Consider the following 19,440-nt stretch of genomic DNA (forward strand, 5'->3'; position numbering starts at 1 on the left):
TTAGGTCTACTCCTTGAACAGGTCCGGTGGGCTCACAGGTTACAAGGCAGAGAAATATTATGATCATAGCAGTGGCTAGAACGGAAAGGAGCAATCCTAATCTGAGCTGTGCCAGTGCTTTGATCCTAAAACTCACTTCCTGTTTAATGATAATTTTAAATAATTAGAAGGCAAGATAAACCTCAATAACAACAAGAGAGATAGGGTATGAGTAGGCACTCCTGTACCCCAATTGATTATATATTAACAACAAAGGAGTGACTGTGGTGAAGGTACTCTCAAAACAAAGAATAATAATAAAAAATAAAAATTAGTGCTATGTGATGTTATCCCGCTTTGTGCCGCAAATGTGATCAATGCTCACACATGTGCATACACAGAGCGAGAATATCTCCGTCTCCCTGTTCAAGCCCAACGGTTCCTCCTGTAAGGATAGAGCTTATTGGGCTTTGGTAGTCACCCAGTATTGAACAAGAAGGAAAAAACCTTTCTTCTTAGAAGGACCCTCACTCACCACTAGTTGGTGACATGATTCATCATTGGGTCCCCGCTGGGGTGACCGAGTGTCCCCCCAGCGTGCTACGACGCCTGTTTACAGCGGAGCAGGATGTGGTGAGTGCAACAGTGCCCAAATCAGGAGGTGACTAAACATGAATGTGTAAGTGTCTTAAAAAATGCAGGAGTTGTGCCTTTACTAAAATTTTTAATAATGGCCAACCTGCATTAAGTAAAAACCAAGTGAGCGGACTCTGCAGGTTCTGAGTTACGGAACCGGAGTCCTAGTAGGAATCAAAAGTTGGTCAACATGTTTCTGCTGTAATTTCGCATTTTGCTCAGCATTCGTCAGGACCTACGCAAAAGTCCTCCGGTGGTATACGCGCGCTAAGGCGTACCCTCCCGTGAGGCTCGAGATGTGAAAAATATATATACAGTGATAAAAAATCCGGATGATTTCCGTGATTTCCCCAGTACAATTTCAGTAGGGGTACATACAAAACCTATAGGGAGAAAAAGAGACAAACATACATTTAAACAATTGATTTCTTTCATCAAATGCAGTCAAGGCATTGGTCTGAGTGTGTATTGACTTGGCGTAAGACATAATTAGTGTCACGCCAACTATGGGGTGCTGCCCCTGGCTCTAGGGTTAATTACACCTAGATCAACTTGATTACCCGTCCATATTGTAGAACCGGCATCAATTTATTACTCGACTAATTAAATTGTGGCAAGCAATGCACTGCTCGTTTTTTTAAGCAGAAGACGTTAGGGTGAAAATGCAGTGTTTTAAAAAAGATGTTATTTATATCGTTATCGTTCACAAATGTCTAAAATCAAGGACACAGAGCTGGTAGGAAAACCCCTTTCTAGGAAAGCGAGAAATGATAGCTATTGTCATGCGCGTAAGTTGACCCACCTCCTCATAGGCAGAATCATGCCCCTTCGGTAAAGACAGCGTGGGACTTCTTCACGCGTTGTTTATCTGGCGAAAAACAAACACCAAGTGGTCAATCCAGAGTGGATTAACAAAGGATCATAAGTCAAGGGAAAAGGGTGGCAGGAAAAAACATACTTAAACAAACGCGGCTCCCCTCAGTGTACCTGCTCTCTCGGCTGCTGTCTTCCGGGAGTACAGGGGAACCGGGGGAGTCGGTTTAAATGCAGCCGTTTCGTAATTGGTTCGGCGGGCCCACGTGGGTAAGTGACGTCAATGCTGGAATGACGCGCCCTCCGCCTTAAAGTTATACCGACATGAGAGACGGTAATGTGGTGTTTCGAAAATGACGGTTCGAATCCCAGCTCCGGATGAACATATTACGAGATTGCCCGCCCTGGTTATGTTAAATTCATCGGGCCAATTATACTTATAACCAGATGTTTGCAAAATGATATATTTAAAACATTATGCAAGTGTTATAGTTCGCCAACATACTTGAGTATCATGCAATAGTGGATGCAACGAAATTTGCATAGAGGGTGGAATGGGCGCTCCTCACAGTCAGTACAGAGGAGTGGGGATGTGTATAACTGTCCCAAGGTATTTAGACCACATAATCGCAAATCGGTTAATTTAGGACACTGCACAGGTGTCATAGTTCCACAACCACAATCGGGTGACCTGCCATGGTAAATGCAAACAGCATGGGATACGCATAGAAAATGGGATAGGCACTCCTCATCATCAGGACAGAGGGGTGGGGGTGTGTATCACTTTCCCCTGGTTAGTGGACCACAGAACCGGTTAACTCTTGGGACTAGATTAGTGTTTAATCAACCCAGGTAGAAAAAAACCTACGAGGGTCCCGGGGGATATTCCTAGGTAGGAACACATATCTAGTCGTCTGGTGCTGCATATATCCCTAAAAAAATGGGATCAACAGAAATTGCTCTGAAACTGGTATTAAAAAGTAGAAAAACGGTACTGAAAAGTAGAAAAACCAGGCAGTAGGGCAAAATGGGCTTACTGTGCATATGGAACTGGATTATCTCCTTAGTACACTGCCCCATGGTATATCATCATTATGTCCAGTTTTGTTAGTGCCCAGACGATATACCCAGCGTTGTTCTTTCCCGAATAATAAGGGCTCAGAAATGCTCTGCAGGTGCTCAAGGATTGTCCATTCTAGATCATTCGGTGTGTGATTGGTTTGTAAAAAATGGGATGTCAATTTAGTTGTTGCTTTTTTACAGCGTATGTTGCTACGGTGCTCACATATCCTGATTTTTATGCGTCTAGATGTCATTCCCACGTATTGTAGTCTGCATCTACAAGTGATCAAATACACGACATTCGAGGTGTTGCAGTTTGTATGGCTGCGTTGTTCCCAGCGAGTGCCGTCTGTCAGGTCAAGAAACTTGGTGTGTGTGGTAAGATGACAAATATTGCAATTTCTACATGGGTGGTGTCCTGTAACTGGTGGTAATCCCCATGCATTAAGAACAGTAGGTGTTTGGTTGTTGTTTCTTTCTTCCCTTGGTCGCGTATGGACCAGGGAGTCCCTAAGACTAGTAGCTCTTTTATATGAAAAAAGAGGTTTTTGCCAGTGTTTCTTATTGCTGGTGATAATCCTCCAGTTTTTAGATATACATTTGTTCACTTCATTTGATAGTGAGTTAAAAGTTGTCACACAAGTTAAAGGGATCTCACCATTAGTTGTTGGAGGATTATCTTCCAAAAGAACATTCCTTTGTTGGTTCCTGGCCCTCTTCTGGCTCTTGTTTATTATCCTCTTCGGATAATCTCTGTTTTCCAGTTTAACGGTCAGTGCATGTGCTTATTGTTTGTACGTGGTCAGATCGCTACAATTACGCCGTATCCTCAAATATTGCCCATACGGGAGGTTTTCCCGTAGGGCCCGGGGGTGGTAACTGGTGAAATGTAGCAAATTGTTTTTTGCGGTTGGTTTGTAAAAGGTTTTGGTTTCAAGCCGATTACCTTCCCTCCTGATGGTCACATCCAGAAATGTTAATTTGTCGCGAGAACGTCATGAGTGAATCTCAGGTGGTCATCGAAAAGTGTTGACCCAAGAAAAGAACTCAATTAGTGTGGTCTCGTCTCCTTTCCAGATCATGAACACGTCGTCTATATAGCGTCGCCATACGGCGATGTTATTGCCGTATGGGTTCCTAGGGTTCAGAATGTGTTTTAACTCAAAGTCAAACACATAGAGTCCTGCCACCGAAGGGGCAAATGTGCTGCCCATTGACTTTTACTTAGCACAATCACTTTGCCCAATGACTCCTGTTTCCTTGTCTCGATGGATATCGAGAGTTTGTACACCTGCATTCCGCAGGATGAGACCATCAAGGTGGTCAAGGCAGCACTAGACCGAGTGGTCTGGAATTTCAATACCACCCGTGACTTTGTAATTGACTGCGCTACCCTTGCCCTGAAACGCATTTTTTTTTAACATGATGGCCAACTCTATCTGCAAGCGACAGGGACGTCAATGGGCAGCACATTTGCCCCTTCGGTGGCAGGACTCTATGTGTTTGACTTTGAGTTAAAAAAACATTCTGAACCCTAGGAACGCATACGGCAATAACATCGCCGTATGGCGACGCTATATAGACGACGTGTTCATGATCTGGAAAGGAGACGAGACCACACTAATTGAGTTCTTTTCTTGGGTCAACACTTGCGATGACCACCTGAGATTCACTCATGAACATTCTCGCGACGAATTAACATTTCTGGATGTGACCATCAGGAGGGAAGGTAATCGGCTTGAAACCAAAACCTTATACAAACCAACCGCAAAAAACAATTTGCTACATTTCACCAGTTACCACCCCCGGGCCCTACGGGAAAATCTCCTGTATGGGCAATATTTGAGGATACGGCATAATTGTAGCGATCTGACCACGTACAAACAACAAGCACATGCACTGACCGTTAAACTGGAAAACAGAGGTTATCCGAAGAGGATAATAAACAAGAGCCAGAAGAGGGCCAGGAACCAACAAAGGGATGTTCTTTTGGAAGATAATCCTCCAACAACTAATGGTGAGATCCCTTTAACTTGTGTGACACCTTTTAACTCACTATCAAATGAAGTGAACAAATGTATATCTAAAAACTGGAGGATTATCACCAGCAATTAGAAACACTGGCAGAAACCTCTTTTTTCATATAAAAGAGCTACTAGTCTTAGGGACTCCCTGGTCCATACGCGACCAAGGGAAGAAAGAAACAACCAAACACCTACTGTTCTTAATGCATGGGGATTACCACCAGTTACAGGACACCACCCATGTGGAAATTGCAATATTTGTCATCTTACCACACACACCAAGTTTCTTGACCTGACAGACGGCACTCGCTGGGAACAACGCAGCCATACAAACTGCAACACCTCGAATGTCGTGTATTTGATCACTTGTAGATGCAGACTACAATACGTGGGAATGACATCTAGACGCATAAAAATCAGGATATGTGAGCACCGTAGCAACATACGCTGTAAAAAAGCAACAACTAAATTGACATCCCATTTTTTACAAACCAATCACACACCGAATGATCTAGAATGGACAATCCTTGAGCACCTGGAGAGCATTTCTGAGCCCTTATTATTCGAGAAAGAACAACGCTGGGTATATCGTCTGGGCACTAACAAAACTGGACTTAATGATGATATACCATGGGGCAGTGTACTAAGGAGATAATCCAGTTCCATATGCACAGTAAGCCCATTTTGCCCTACTGCCTGGTATTTCTACTTTTCAGTACCGTTTTTCTACTTTTTAGTACCAGTTTCAGAGCAATTTCTGTTGATCTCATTTTTTTAGGGATATATGCAGCACCAGACGACTAGATATGTGTTCCTACCTAGGAATATCCCCCGGGACCCTCGTAGGTTTTTTTCTACCTGGGTTGATTAAACACTAATCTAGTCCCAAGAGTTAACCGGTTCTGTGGTCCACTAACCATGGGAAAGTGATACACACCCCCACCCCTCTGTCCTGATGATGAGTGCCTATCCCATTTTCTATGCGTATCCCATGCTGTTTGCATTTACCATGGCAGGTCACCTGATTGTGGTTGTGGAACTATGACACCTGTGCAGTGTCCTAAATTAACCGATTTGCGATTATGTGGTCTAAATACCTTGGGACAGTTATACAGATCCCCACTCCTCTGTACTGACTGTGAGGAGCGCCCATTCCACCCTCTATGCAAATTGCGTTGCATCCACTATTGCATGACACTCAAGTATGTTGGCGAACTATAACACTTGCATAATGTTTTAAATATATCATTTTGCAAACATCTGGCTATAAGTATAATTGGCCCGATGAATTTAACATAACCAGGGCGGGCAATCTCGTAATATGTTCATCCGGAGCTGGGATTCGAACCGTCATTTGCGAAACACCACATTACCGTCTCTCATGTCGGTATAACTTTAAGGCGGAGGGCGCGTCATTCCAGCATTGACGTCACTTACCCACGTGGGCCCGCCGAACCAATTACGAAACGGCTGCATTTAAACCGACTCCCCCGGTTCCCCTGTACTCCCGGAAGACAGCAGCTGAGAGAGCAGGTACACTGAGGGGAGCCGCGTTTGTTTAAGTAAGTTTTTTCCTGCCACCCTTTTTCCTTGACTTATGATCCTTTGTTAATCCACTCTGGATTGACCACTTGGTGTTTGTTTTTCGCCAGATAAACAACACGTGAAGAAGTCCCACGCTGTCTTTACCGAAGGGGCATGATTCTGCCTCTGAGGAGGTGGGTCAACTTACGCGCATGACAATAGCTATAATTTCTCGCTTTCCTAGAAAGGGGTTTTCCTACCAGCTCTGTGTCCTTGATTTTAGACATTTGTGAACGATAACGATATAAATAACATCTTTTTTAAAACACTGCATTTTCACCCTAACGTCTTCTGCTTAAAAAAACGAGCAGTGCATTGCTTGCCACAATTTAATTAGTCGAGTAATAAATTGATGCCGGTTCTACAATATGGACGGGTAATCAAGTTGATCTAGGTGTAATTAACCCTAGAGCCAGGGGCAGCACCCCATAGTTGGTGTGACACTAATTATGTCTTACGCCAAGTCGATACACACTCAGACCAATGCCTTGACTGCATTTGATTAAATAAATCAATTGTTTAAATGTATGTTTGTCTCTTTTTCTCCCTATAGGTTTTGTATGTACCCCTACTGAAATTGTACTGGGGAAATCACGGAAATCATCCGGATTTTTTATCACTGTATATATATTTTTCACATCTCGAGCCTCACGGGAGGGTACGCCTTAGCGCGCGTATACCACCGGAGGACTTTTGCGTAGGTCCTGACGAATGCTGAGCAAAATGCGAAATTACAGCAGAAACATGTTCACCAACTTTTGATTCCTACTAGGACTCCGGTTCCGTAACTCAGAACCTGCAGAGTCCGCTCACTTTGTTTTTACTTAATGCAGGTTGGCCATTATTAAAAAATTTTGTAAAGGCACAACTCCTGCATTTTTTAAGACACTTACACATTCACGTTTAGTCACCTCCTGATTTGGGCACTGTTGCACTCATCACATCCTGCTCCGCTGTAAACCGGCGTCGTAGCACGCTGGGGGGACACTCGGTCACCCCAGCGGGGACCCAATGATGAAGCATGTCACCAACTAGTGGTGAGTGAGGGTCCTTCTAAGAAGAAAGGTTTTTTCCTTCTTGTTCAATACTGGGTGACTACCAAAGCCCACTAAGCTCTATCCTTACAGGAGGAACCGTTGGGCTTGAACAGGGAGACGGAGATATTCTCGCTCTGTGTATGCACATGTGTGAGCATTGATCACATTTGCGGCACAAAGCGGGATAACATCACATAGCACTTATTTTTTATTATTATTCTTTGTTTTGAGGGCAAGATAAACCTAGCATTTGCAATAGCTTTGTCACAAATGGCTCCTTTCCCTTGCATCAATGTAATTTTTCAAGCAATGTTTTTAGACCTCAGTTTGATAAATTGTGATGCATTTAGCTTGATGTCAAGAGTTTAATGTAGGGAAAGTAACCTTGAATTCTTCCATATATAAAGGATTGTGAATGGAAAGCTTGCTGCAAATGTAAGAAAGCTAATTCAATAGAGAAAAGAACTTGTGTCTTGGTCTCATGGTACATTTTGTAAACTGTGGTCTCCTTCTTGTGTTTTCATTTATTTCCAGAATACAAGAGCGTCGTATAAGTCATCTGTTGAAAGTTTCACTCAGACTCCTTGTAAAAGGTAAATTTACTGTTGTTTTTTCTCTTAGCAAAATGTTTATCAGTTGCTAACGTTCCATTCGTTGATACTTGGATGTAGTACCTCTGTCTCAAAATAATTTGTGTTTATGGATTGTATTTATATATTTTAAACTGCCCTTTCAAATAAGCTAGAATAGATAGTTCAACGTCCATCAAGTACATTTAGTTGTGGTAAATGTGATTTTAGTTTTATTCCATTCATAAGATATGGGGGAAGCATGCACTGCTACTGTTTGTTAAGTTAGTCCGTACTGCTGTCTGTACTGTTCATGTTCTGTTTTGACTCCAGTGGCATGCCCCCTTCCTTACAGTGATGTTCTTGTTCTGTGTATTATTGAACCTTGCACTGCTCCCACCCAGGCTGTCCATGCTTTGTATGAATACGCTGAAATATGTTCACATAAGCAAGCCACTTAACTATTGATTTTGTTAGTGCTTGTTATGTTGTGTGGAGAAAGAACTGGGGATTACAGAGATTGAACCATGTTAAACCGTAAACAGCTCCTCTAGCCCAAACTCCGTTTTTTATAAGGAAAGCAAGATTTCGCTCTTCAGTATCCGATAAGCCCTCTGCTCCCTAAGTAGGAAGCACCTTGTGTGCCTTGTTTCAGCGGTGGGTTCTTTTAATTGAATTTAAGCCTTGTGGCTGGAGGGCAGCTTTGGCAAGCTCTAACTTCAGATCTTGGAATACTAGTCAAAGTGTGCCACTAAGACCCACCACCTGCCCAAAGATAGAGGGTGCCCTTTTACTTCTGAGTGTTGGCTTCATGTAACAAGCATTTGCAAAACGAACAGGTCTCGCCTTTGCAAAAGTTATTGGCTTTTCCAATGTGTTTTGGCCATGTTGTACACCAGCATGGCTGCAGTTCAGCATGGATACAAGTTAGTGGCATAAAAGAGAGTGGAGCAGAGTATTATAGAGTGGAGTGGCGTGGCATGGAATGGTGTAGAGTCAAGTGTTGTGCAGTAAAGTGGAGTGTTGTGGAGTTGCATGGTGTGGCATGGCATAGAGTGTTGTGAAGTTTTGCGGAGGGATTAGAGTGTTGTAGAATGGAATGGCATAGAGTGGACTAGAGTGTCAGAGTGGAGTGGCGTAGAATGGAGTGGAGTAGCATAGAAGTGTGGAAGGGCTTAGAAGTTGTGGCTTGTCATAGAGTGGTGTAGAGTAAATTGTTTCAGAGTGGAGTGGCATGGAGTGTAGGATCATGGAGTGGCATAGAGTGAGTTGAGTGGAGTAGCACAGAGTAGAGTGGTATAGAGGAGATTGTTTCAGAGCAGAGTGAAGTGGTGTAGAGAAGAGTGGCTTAGAGTGCAGTGGTGCAAAGTAGAGTAGAGCGGCGTGAAGGGGAATGATTTAGAGTGTAGTGGCGTACAGTGCACTGTCGTAGAGTTCAGTAGAGTGGCGTAGAATGGTGCAGAGTGCAGTGGTGCAAAGTAGAGTATTGTGGAGTGGTGCATGGTAGAGAGTGCAGTGGCTTAGAGTGGATGGAGTGTTGTAGAGTAGAGTGAAATGGAGTGCTGCAGAGTAGAGTGGCGTAGATTGCATTGGCATAGAGTTCAGTAGAGTGATGCCGGGTAGAGTGCAGTGGCATGGAATTGAGTGGCAAAGTGCAAAGTAGAGTGCAGTGATGTATAGTAGACTGGCCTAGAGTGCAGTGTTGCAGAGTAGAATGCAGCAGTGTACAGTAGAGTGGTGTGGAGTGCATTGGCATAGAGAGCAGTGGTGCAGAATAGAGTGGCTTAGAATGCATTGGTTTTGAGGAAAGTGGTGTAGAGTGCAGTGGTTAAAGAAGAGTGGTACAGAGCACAGTGGAGCATAATGGTGTAGAGTGGTGCAGTATAGATTGCAGTGGCATTGAGTGGAGTGGCATTGTTTCAGAGTAGAGGGAAGTGGCGTAGAGTGGAGTGGAGTGGTGTGGGGTCAAGTGAAATGTTGTGGAGTGGCCTACTCTGGAGTGGTGTAGAGTGCAGTGGTGCAGAGTAGAGTGACTTAGAGTGCATTCGCATAGAGTAGGGTAGAGTGAAGTGGCCGAAAGTGAATTGGCTTCGAGTGGAGTGCAGTAATGTAGAGTGGAGTGCTGCAGAGTAGAGTGCAGTGGCGTTGAGTGTGCATGGTAGCACACTGTCATTACGGACAACAGAACTTCAATTGAAATGCCCATTATATTTGCACAGACATACAGTTTTACTGATTAAACTCGGCAGAGCACAAACTAAAATGTGTGGAAATCTCATCACCAAGAGTATTCATTTAATTTGTGGTTTCCTAATTCGGATACATGCTTAAATATCTAACCAGTTCATTTACAGACATTTACATTTTGGTGTGTGCTGGAAAAAATAACACTGGAGCCTTCCTACAGTACACCCATTGTAGCCAGAATGATTGTCACATAAATCCTCTCACTTTGAAGTCAGAAAAAGAAAAGTAAACGGAAAACTTTCCGAATTTCCCCAAGACGTCTTTAGCACACTGTGTGGTTGGCTTCTACCTAAAAAGGGAGGAAATATTATGCCTGTTGTAATCGCAGAACCCAGTCGCACCTCGAGGTGGAAGTTGTGACACTTTGTGAAAATAAAAAATGTAAACTCCTTTCTTAACCTAGCTCGCTAATTCCATATGGTGGCTATGGCCACTTGTGAAGATTTGAATGGTTTGTCTTTGGCCCATTCCCAAATTATATAGCTGGACATTTCATATGGCAGCTGTTGCCAATCGTGGAATCATTTGAGTGACTTATCTTTGAGCTATTCGAAAATGTAATTAAGTTAACCAAAAGCTCACACATTTCACAACCAATTAATCGGAATGGTCGAATACTTTCCACAGCATCTACATCCTATACTAATTTTCTATAATAACTAATGACCTATTGCTACCTTCGACCGCTTTGCCCTCTACTTTCAATATGTGTCTAAATGTATTTTCCTTTTAAACTTGCAAAGTTGAGGCTGTCATGGGACATAGGAACTTGTGGAGCTCTTTCAACCATCTTCCTATTTTTCACTGTATCATGTTCTGCTACTAAAATGTGGCAGCACATTTTGTTACTGGATATAAGCGATGTGAACACGTTTCCCCAAATCTCAAGGCACTGTGGGCAAATTCACAAAAGCTTTCTGAATCGGCCCCAAAATATCAACTCACTATCAGTAAAAGTGCAGGCAGGGTACAGTCATTTCTATTTCTACAAAATGTATATGAATATTCCCATTTAAGATCTTTTGGGGCCAATTCATAAAAACATGTAATAGCATGTAAAAGTACTACAGGAATATCACTTTACCCACTCCAAAGTGCCTTTGTGAAGGTGCCCCAATATTAGCTACCCATTTAAGTTGCGTCTACTTACGAAATGGCGTGCGATACACAGAGGTACGCCTCAATATCTGATTAGAAGACCAACATCTCAGACTCCATATTTCTGAGAGCTAGCTGGCTGGTAATCTGGACTATTCAAGTGTCTTGTTGACTGTTTTAAATTGCATTGTTCTAACGGTTTCTTTTTATCAACTGATCGATTTTCTCTAACCTCTGTGTACTTAGCATGACATAGATTGTCTGTTCCTCTGTTTTTAGTACAAACCGCACTTTTTGTGGCATTCTACCCTTTTTGCTTCTATATTCAACATGGCTGAAGTAAATCCCATCTAATACTGGTCCTCTTTGCTAAAGATGAGACAATGGAATTAGGGTTTGGTTTGCGTATTGTTATTTCATGCCTTTCATGTTTCCTTTCTATCATAAATCCGGTAATTTGCTGTAAACATCCTCCTTGATTTGTATTCTAATATTGTAAATTAGTTGCAGTTTTCTAATGCATTACTTGTACCTTCAAAACATTGTAAGACCTCTTTCCATTTCCACACTGTATAAAACAACAAATCTAAGTACATTCACAAAGTGGAACTTTTCTGCCACAAAACGACGACAAGCCAAAATAGGAACCTCTTCTGGGATCTTTGTCCTCTGTTGCAGTGGATTTACACATTCTAATTCCTAGATATGATCAGATGGCAAAGGTCTACTTGTTCTTGTGCTGATAATGTACTTCTCCATCATAGTGTGTGCGAGCGGAGGATAACTCTTCAAAGTCTGCCACGCTGATGCATTGTCAAAGATGATGACATTTGTAAGGAAGCTGCGTGTAGCACACCTGGTAGGAGCAACCTAATCAGTGAGGCACTCGGAAGCAGACTATCTACTGCTGTGTTCTTGGAGATCAAGAACAATACCAACAAGCATTGGCATAGCCAATAGGTCTTGCTTTTGGGACCTTATAATTATTTAGTTTTGCAGCACAATATCCTTGATGCAACATCAGCTGTTGCATGGCTAAACCTTGTACCTTATAAGTGTTTAGCCATGCAACAGTTGATGATGTTGTTGCACCAAGGATATTGTGCTGGATAACTAAACACTTATAAGGTCCCAAAGGCGAGAACTATTGGCTATGCCAATGCTTGTTTAGCGATGTTGTGCAGCATGGATAAAGAGGCACCCCCCATTAAAATAAAGATGCTAATATGCAGTCGCAGCAGCTGTGTAATTTTGTAGGCAAAAGCACAATACATGAATGCACCTACAGCGTGCGTGTGAAGTTTTCTTTTTTTTTTCATTTACTGATCCAAGTTGTACTCGTAAATAAAGAAAAATAAAGCAGTGCAAAGCTTTTTTTTTTAAGGCGGGTGGAGGGAAATAACGAAAGCTGGGCTCAGAAGTAACACGGAAAGTACTGGTGCGGGAAAGATCATAGAGGATGGCGGCTGGACAAGCAGGGCGAGAGAGAGCAACGTGGAGCACGTGAGAACAGAAGCACACAGGAGAAAGAAAGCAACGCGGAACGGGTAGAAGCACACAGAGAAAAAAGCAATGCGTGGGAGGTGAAGCACACAAGGGCAAGCACAACACTGAGGGAGTGGCGGAGCAACATGGAGCGCGGTGGAGTGGCGATGGATGAAGAGGCAAAGAAGTAACACGGAAAGTACTGGTGCGGGAAAGATCATAGAGGATGGCGGCTGGACAAGCAGGGCGAGAGAGAGCAACGTGGAGCACGTGAGAACAGAAGCACACAGGAGAAAGAGAGCAACGTGGAACGGGTATAAGCACACAGGGAAAAAAGCAATGCGTGGGAGGTGAAGCACACAAGGGCAAGCACAACACTGAGGGAGTGGCGCGGGAAACTGAAAGTACGGCCAGCCAGCCATGAATAATTAGGGGAGGAGAAGCCGCAGAGCGCACGCTGGGAGAAGCCCTTTGATGTGGTGGCAGCCGTGAAAAAATGCAATTAGGAGGGAGGGAGGGAGGCTGATGCGCGTGCTTGTTTGGTCACGTGATTCACGTGAACTCAAAGAAAACCGCACAGAAAAGGCCATAGTTTGACGAGTATTTTGACCACTAGAATTCTCTCCTTTTCCATTCCTGCGGAATGGGAAAAGGCAAGACCTAAAAATGTACTGAGAAGAATCCAAAAGTAGGAATCCTGATAAAAAGGGCTGATGAAGGGATGCTTCCAAACTTTGCTGACATGAAGAAGCATTCAGTCACAATTTGTAGGTTACAAATTATGCTTAGCAGACTGACATGCCCTGCTTATGCTTCACAATGAGATGCAAACCGTCCTGATCCATGAATCCGGCAGGCTAAGCATATTTTGATCATAGTTATCCCGGTTAGCTGAGCCTGCTCTACAATGGCTTTGTCCTTTGCAAAGAGTGAGCCTCTGGACATGTTTATCCGCATCAACACATTTGCCGGTGAGGTACATAAGGATCCCCTGCCACTATTCTGTTGAATAAGAAATATTTTGTTCCCCCAACAACCGTGAATTTGGCAAATTCTTCAAATACCTCATGTTCACTTCGAGTATATGTAACCAATTACATGAGTCAACTTAATTTTACTTAATCTCCCCTGTACACCCTTGCAAACGTACTTCAGCTCAAATTCATTAAATGCTTAAACTGGTCATAAAGTCATACACTGTGCATAGTTACCTGTTGACATATTTAGTATTTTTTTTATATCAATGTTTACCTTCTGAACCATACATCTACTGGTAATACTTGCATAACAAAAAATAACAGTTACTTGGATCAGAAAAAGCATCAAAAGTATCACAAAGACATATACATATAAAAGTGTCCGTTGTATACATCAATTGTTTACACATAAAAAACACAGAAGAGTGTCCAACATCTATCAGTCCTTATATCAAATCTTTATTCCCTTTTTCTCAAAAAGTCAATAGGCAATAGGGGGTGGGGGCAATAGCTTTCAAACATGCCCCATCTAAATGTTAGGTGATCATAGCTATTTCTATGAGTTGTCTTTCTACCATTATGGTACTGGTCTCCCTCAACCCACTTGAATACGCTGAAGCATTCTGACCTGCTGGATGGGGCTGCTTTTTTGGTGAAGGTCTTCCTCAAGGCAAAGAATTTTGATGTAGGATACTACAGTAGGAACAGGAAGACCAGTTGGTGTCAAAACAATGGCTCTTCAGAAGTATATGTAAAGGATTGAGGAAAGTCCATTACATACATCGGTTGGATTTTTCTTTTTTTTAAATTCGTAAATATGTTGCTGAATCGAGACATGGGTCCCAGTGCAGTTGTACCTATTAGGTAAAAGGGCAGAATGGTAATTTTTCCAACTTCCAGCAAGAAAGTACTGATTATAACTTTTTGGTTTACCTTCATAAGGTAGTGATTTGAACAGCCTCTTGTTATGCTGCTGTCTTAGGGACTTACTAACAGCTGTAACATGGGGCCTGTGAAACGAGCATAGATGGTGATCAGCGTATTATCCTCGATGAGAGGGGCATCCGGAACGGTTGTCAATGCTGTCCTTATCTTTTTTGCTTAGACCTCCTTTGGTCCTCCTTGCTGGATTACCCTTCTCCCTCCGCTTGAAACAATTCTTCACACGCTGTTGATGGAAGTATACAACCATAATTCTTGCTAGAAACGTGCACCCCGCCCTCATCGAATGCAGTGGATCTCCATCTCGTTGGCCTGGCTCTACTTTAGTATCAGTATGTTTCCAGGTTCTGTGATTGCTCTGGATCACGTGACTTCAGGAATCATAGGATTTGTCGTTAGTCAAGTCCATGTGTATGCCGAAAGAGTATTTAAAGTGCTACGCTGCACAATTTGCAGAATTGCTGCGCAGCAGGTCCCCCCTCCTATTCCTGAACTGAATCTATCCTGTTGATAACACCTTTTTGATGTCTCCGATAAACATATTCATAGCGTTCAGATAATTTGTTATTTCTGTTTGGATTGTTCAGATTTGTGCTCCAATCAGTGAATATTCTAATCAAAGTAACTGGCTTTGAAAATCTCCGTCGCGTCTTGGGCTAAGTCTTGCACCTTAGAGTACAGTTCTGTTTGAATTATCCTTTTATCCCTTCATTCATTCCATCACAGTTAAGGCAATGGGTTAACCTCTATTCTTTTGTAGCAAGTAGACTTTGGATATCAGTCCAAGAGCAGATGCTCCAGTTTGGCAGGCCATCGTGAGAAATAATTGTTCTGGAGTATGTTGTTACTGCTTCACGTTCTTCTTCCATACAGTGTACCTTTCTGTCTTGCGAATGTCTTCATTAGTCTTGAGTGGCAGGCATAACATGTAGGAGGCATTCCAAGGAATTCAGCATGGTGAGTCTAGCATTCTGAGCCCTCCAACCTACCTTCCTCCAAGTCCAGTCCCCTTTCCCCACTCTGTAGTCCATGTTCACATCATGGGAGTATATCAGGAAAACGGAAATGAACCCGAGACAAATGCACAGAGGTTTATGAGGGAATACCCTAGGCACTTGCCCATGCTTGCGCTTGGGAGAACATCTCCTCAGTGTATTGGATAGGACTGTATGAAAGTAGTTCAAAGTAGCCACAGTGTGGCGTTTGGGACTGCCTCTGTTAAATCTATCTTCTTGAATCATTTCAGATGTTGCCCCGTATACCTTGGCGGAAGCTCTGTACCTTTTGGTCTTGGAACAAATATTTCACAGAGGTATGAAATCTGAAGTATAAATAATATTGTTCATTTTATGGCATTTTATGGTATTACTACTAGAATAGATGCCTGCGTTGTAACTCTTTACCCTTGTTTTACCCAGGACAGGGATAACTGCTAATTTGCATAAACCTATTTCATCAGGTGAATCTGAAATTGTGAACACTGTACTCTTTTCGCATTGCTTTTGCATCTGGGGACACATTAAAGATACTAAGCATGTGTCGGGGAAAAACCTGGGCGAGTCCTTTTTCACAGTGTTTGCAACTTGTATAATACAGAATGGGTCAAATTTTGCCAAAGTACGTATTGCGCAAAGATTTTACTTTCACAGCAAACACTGAAAACTGAGAACTAGTATTTTATAACTATTGCACTGTTCATAATTTGTTTTAAATGTGTAAGAAAGATTTTAACAAGGGTGTCGTAGCCCTTGAACCATGTTGTTAATTTAGTGTATCTAATGTTTTTCTTTTGTAGTGTGAAAGCCTTGGTCAAGCCTTAGTGTCCACTGAACCATAACAATAAAGCCTCTCTGCTTTCCTTGTACTTATTCCCCAGATACATATGTGCATACCTGCTTTACATATTACCTGCTCTACATATTTTTTTCTAATGAAGTATTGCAGACAAACTAATTCGATAGTTCACTGAGATAGGTATCTACCTTGAGAATTCCAGGCTTGAATACCAACCGGGCCAAATTAACCTTTTATTCTTTTGGCATTGGCAAGCTGAGTGTCGTTCAGTTGATTAATAGCCACAATTATTCCCATCTATAAGGAGAATTCAGTTTATGACTTGTAACTGCTGATGAAGCCGGTAAGTAAGTTACGCATTAGTTGCTGTGATATGTGTGTGTTGGGACGGAAACATCCACTGTATGACGACAGACGTGCATGCCTGACCTAAGTGCCCCACCTGGATGGAAATCTGGCCCCTTTGGTCATGTGCAAACACGGGTCACGCATGGCCTGGCTTCTGGTAATGCTGTCTTGTTAGACTGGTAAGGGCACACCAAACACTACCCTCGTAATGATAAAGAGCTACTGTCCTTACTGGGAGTTAAGTGACATGCGCATAGTGGTGGCAGCATACCCTATTTGTGTTCAGTATAAATCAGTAGTGTGTTTAGTAGGCCTTTTTACCTGTGTCACTGGAGTGGTGCCTACTGGCCCATTTAAAGTTCCAGTGTACTTAATTAACTCGAGGCCTGCCTGGATTGTGTGTAGTGATGAACAACACATGGTATGTGTGTGCCTGTGGATGGTACATGACATTGGGGTCTGTGGATTCCATTTTGGAAACAGAGGGCGTGGAATGGCTAGTGGAGGTGAAGACGGCAACCCCCAGACATGATATGCGAGGTGGGAACACGCACACACTGAAGGAAGGAGAGCAGGGCATCCTGTGTGCATATGAAAGGTCTCTGATTCCTGGTAGAGTTACTGGTAAGAGAGGCTTTGGCTCATTGTCAGGGAGAAGGTGAACCTGGTAAGGTTGGCACTGTGGACCATGGAATCTTGATATATGGCCTTTGAACCTGTAAGATACATATTTCAGTAAAAGCTAACAGCCAGGTGTGATCCCCCCTCCTGTCAGCCCCCCCTCCCAGGTATTCCTTTGGTCTGTGTTGTGGGTCATGTAAAACTGGAGACACTCCTGCTGTGGCAGACTGTCCCTTTAACAAAGGGCAGAGGAGAAAGCACTTCAAAGGACCAGATACCCATAACCTGAAGTATGATGGATCACACACTAAATCACATTTGTGTCTGGATCTCGCCTGTAAAGGTGGAAACATGAGTCCCTCACTTTGCTCAATAGCTTATACAGAGGCGGAGACCACCAAGACTTCTAGCTACTGGAATCAGGACTAGGGACTAAGCTCTGCAAGTCTCCCTGCTGGGTGAGGCGCCATCACTGAGGATCAAGACCACTTGCCCGGGGCCTGGAGCACCAGCCTTCTTCCTTCCTGCCAAGATCAGTGGACCTGGTGAGAAGGAGAGTGTATGGCAGGAGTGAGGCCCAGCAGGAACCTGCAGAGTGGATCCTGGTGTGCATAGTGTGATGCCCAGCCTGGTCGGCACCGTTGCTGCAGCACAAGTCTGCGACCCCTGAATGGCAGTTGGGGGCCACAGTGAATTAAGGGCCGTTGCCATTTTGAGACACCAGTCTGCGACCCTCCCACCTCTATTTGCCAGCTAGGGGTCCACCATGAAGTGAGGACCGTCCCTCATGTGCAGAGCCAACCAGTGATCCCACTTTGACCACAGGCATGACTGTTTGCCCAGGCTGCTGTGAGGAACACTTATTGATTGTGAGGAACCATGGGAGGGGACGTATGACACCAAAGCCAGCCACCCAGAGACTGAAGGATGCCCGACACGTCATCAGAAAACAACCGCGAGAGGTAATGGACTCTCCGCATTAGGGGACCGAAGCACGCTGAGAGGCAACACCAGTCATTCTGCACTTGCCAGCATCCATCATGTCTGGTAAGTCTATTTGACCAGCATGCCTGTTTGGTAATAGAACAAACTTAGCATTAAAGGTGACTCTTAATGCTAACCATAGGTTTTGTCTCATGAAGACTAGCCTGGGCCTCTTCTGGTAGTCTCTTCTAGACCCATGCTACCATCAGTCAAGTGGCAAAAACGGGCAGTACTTGGCCCAGTTACTCAGGACCTGTAGTAGGTGGGGACCCAGGAGAAGGATCTGTAGTAGGTGGGGACCCGGGAGATCAGTAGCAAAGGGTCTCAACACCCACGTTGGGCCCAGTAATTCCTGCTTGCCCTGTGATCCTCTGAAAGGGTTTTGACAGTGTGAAACTTAGGAAATGTCACAGGTATTATAAGTATGTTTCGTAGGAGTATTCCATTAATTTTACTCGCCATCTGAATTACCTTCGAGAGGCTAGAACCACATGCCAGATAATGATAATCCTCACCTTCCGTTGTCAAGCATAGATCCCCTCCTGAGGGGACTCGGCTTTGTTTTGCCTTCTGCTGTAATAGGAGACATATAGCTAGAAACATTTACAGATTCACAAATAAGCAAACTTTCTCCAAGCCATTCTGTGATCATTCACTGGACAATAAGTGTGTGGGTTATTGTGCCTTGTAGCACAAATCTTAATCCTTGATGAGGATTTATCACCAAATATTCTACAAAGTCTACGAAGCCATGGACATTTTACAGATCGGGTGGCAGAGATATTGACTACCTATCCCAGTCTGATTGATGCTATGATATCCACTTACTATATTTCAGGAAAAGAAAAACTTTACCAATGTTGCCACCGTTCCATTATATCAATGTCACGTTATTTGCCATTCTGTGCAATTCATTAATTACCATGACATGCTATTAATATCTTGGTTATATGAATGCTAATAACATTACAGGCAACAGTTTCCCAGCAATAACAAATATTATGTTAAGAGGTTGGCCATGCTCTTTCAGCACCAAAATGAGTACCAGGTTTAGACCAAGGAATCGATGGGCCCGCAACGCGGGACCCAGGTAGGGGAAGGACGAGGACTCCACTGTTGAACCAATCACCACGGGCCCCTTGTGTATAACAGTTCGATTGGACAGTTCCCCATATGAGATATCCTATTTTGAGGCGGCGACTGCCGTTCTACTGTATGTAATAGCCCCTCATACTGTTTT

General features: G+C 43.3%; 1 protein-coding gene across 1 annotated transcript in view; it reads left to right on the plus strand.

The window, feature by feature from the left end:
* Window positions 1–19,440, plus strand: part of CFAP418 (cilia and flagella associated protein 418) — a 204,683-nt gene that overhangs the window by 165,156 nt on the left and 20,087 nt on the right. The window contains exons 3-4 of the mRNA XM_078687004.1: window positions 7,670–7,728; window positions 15,700–15,765. Of these exons, the coding sequence (XP_078543130.1) occupies window positions 7,670–7,728; window positions 15,700–15,765 (125 nt within the window). The remainder of the gene's footprint in view (window positions 1–7,669; window positions 7,729–15,699; window positions 15,766–19,440) is intronic.

This window comes from Lissotriton helveticus, chromosome 4_1 (genome assembly GCF_964261635.1).
Source record: "Lissotriton helveticus chromosome 4_1, aLisHel1.1, whole genome shotgun sequence".
Classification (NCBI taxonomy): Eukaryota; Metazoa; Chordata; class Amphibia; order Caudata; family Salamandridae; genus Lissotriton; species Lissotriton helveticus.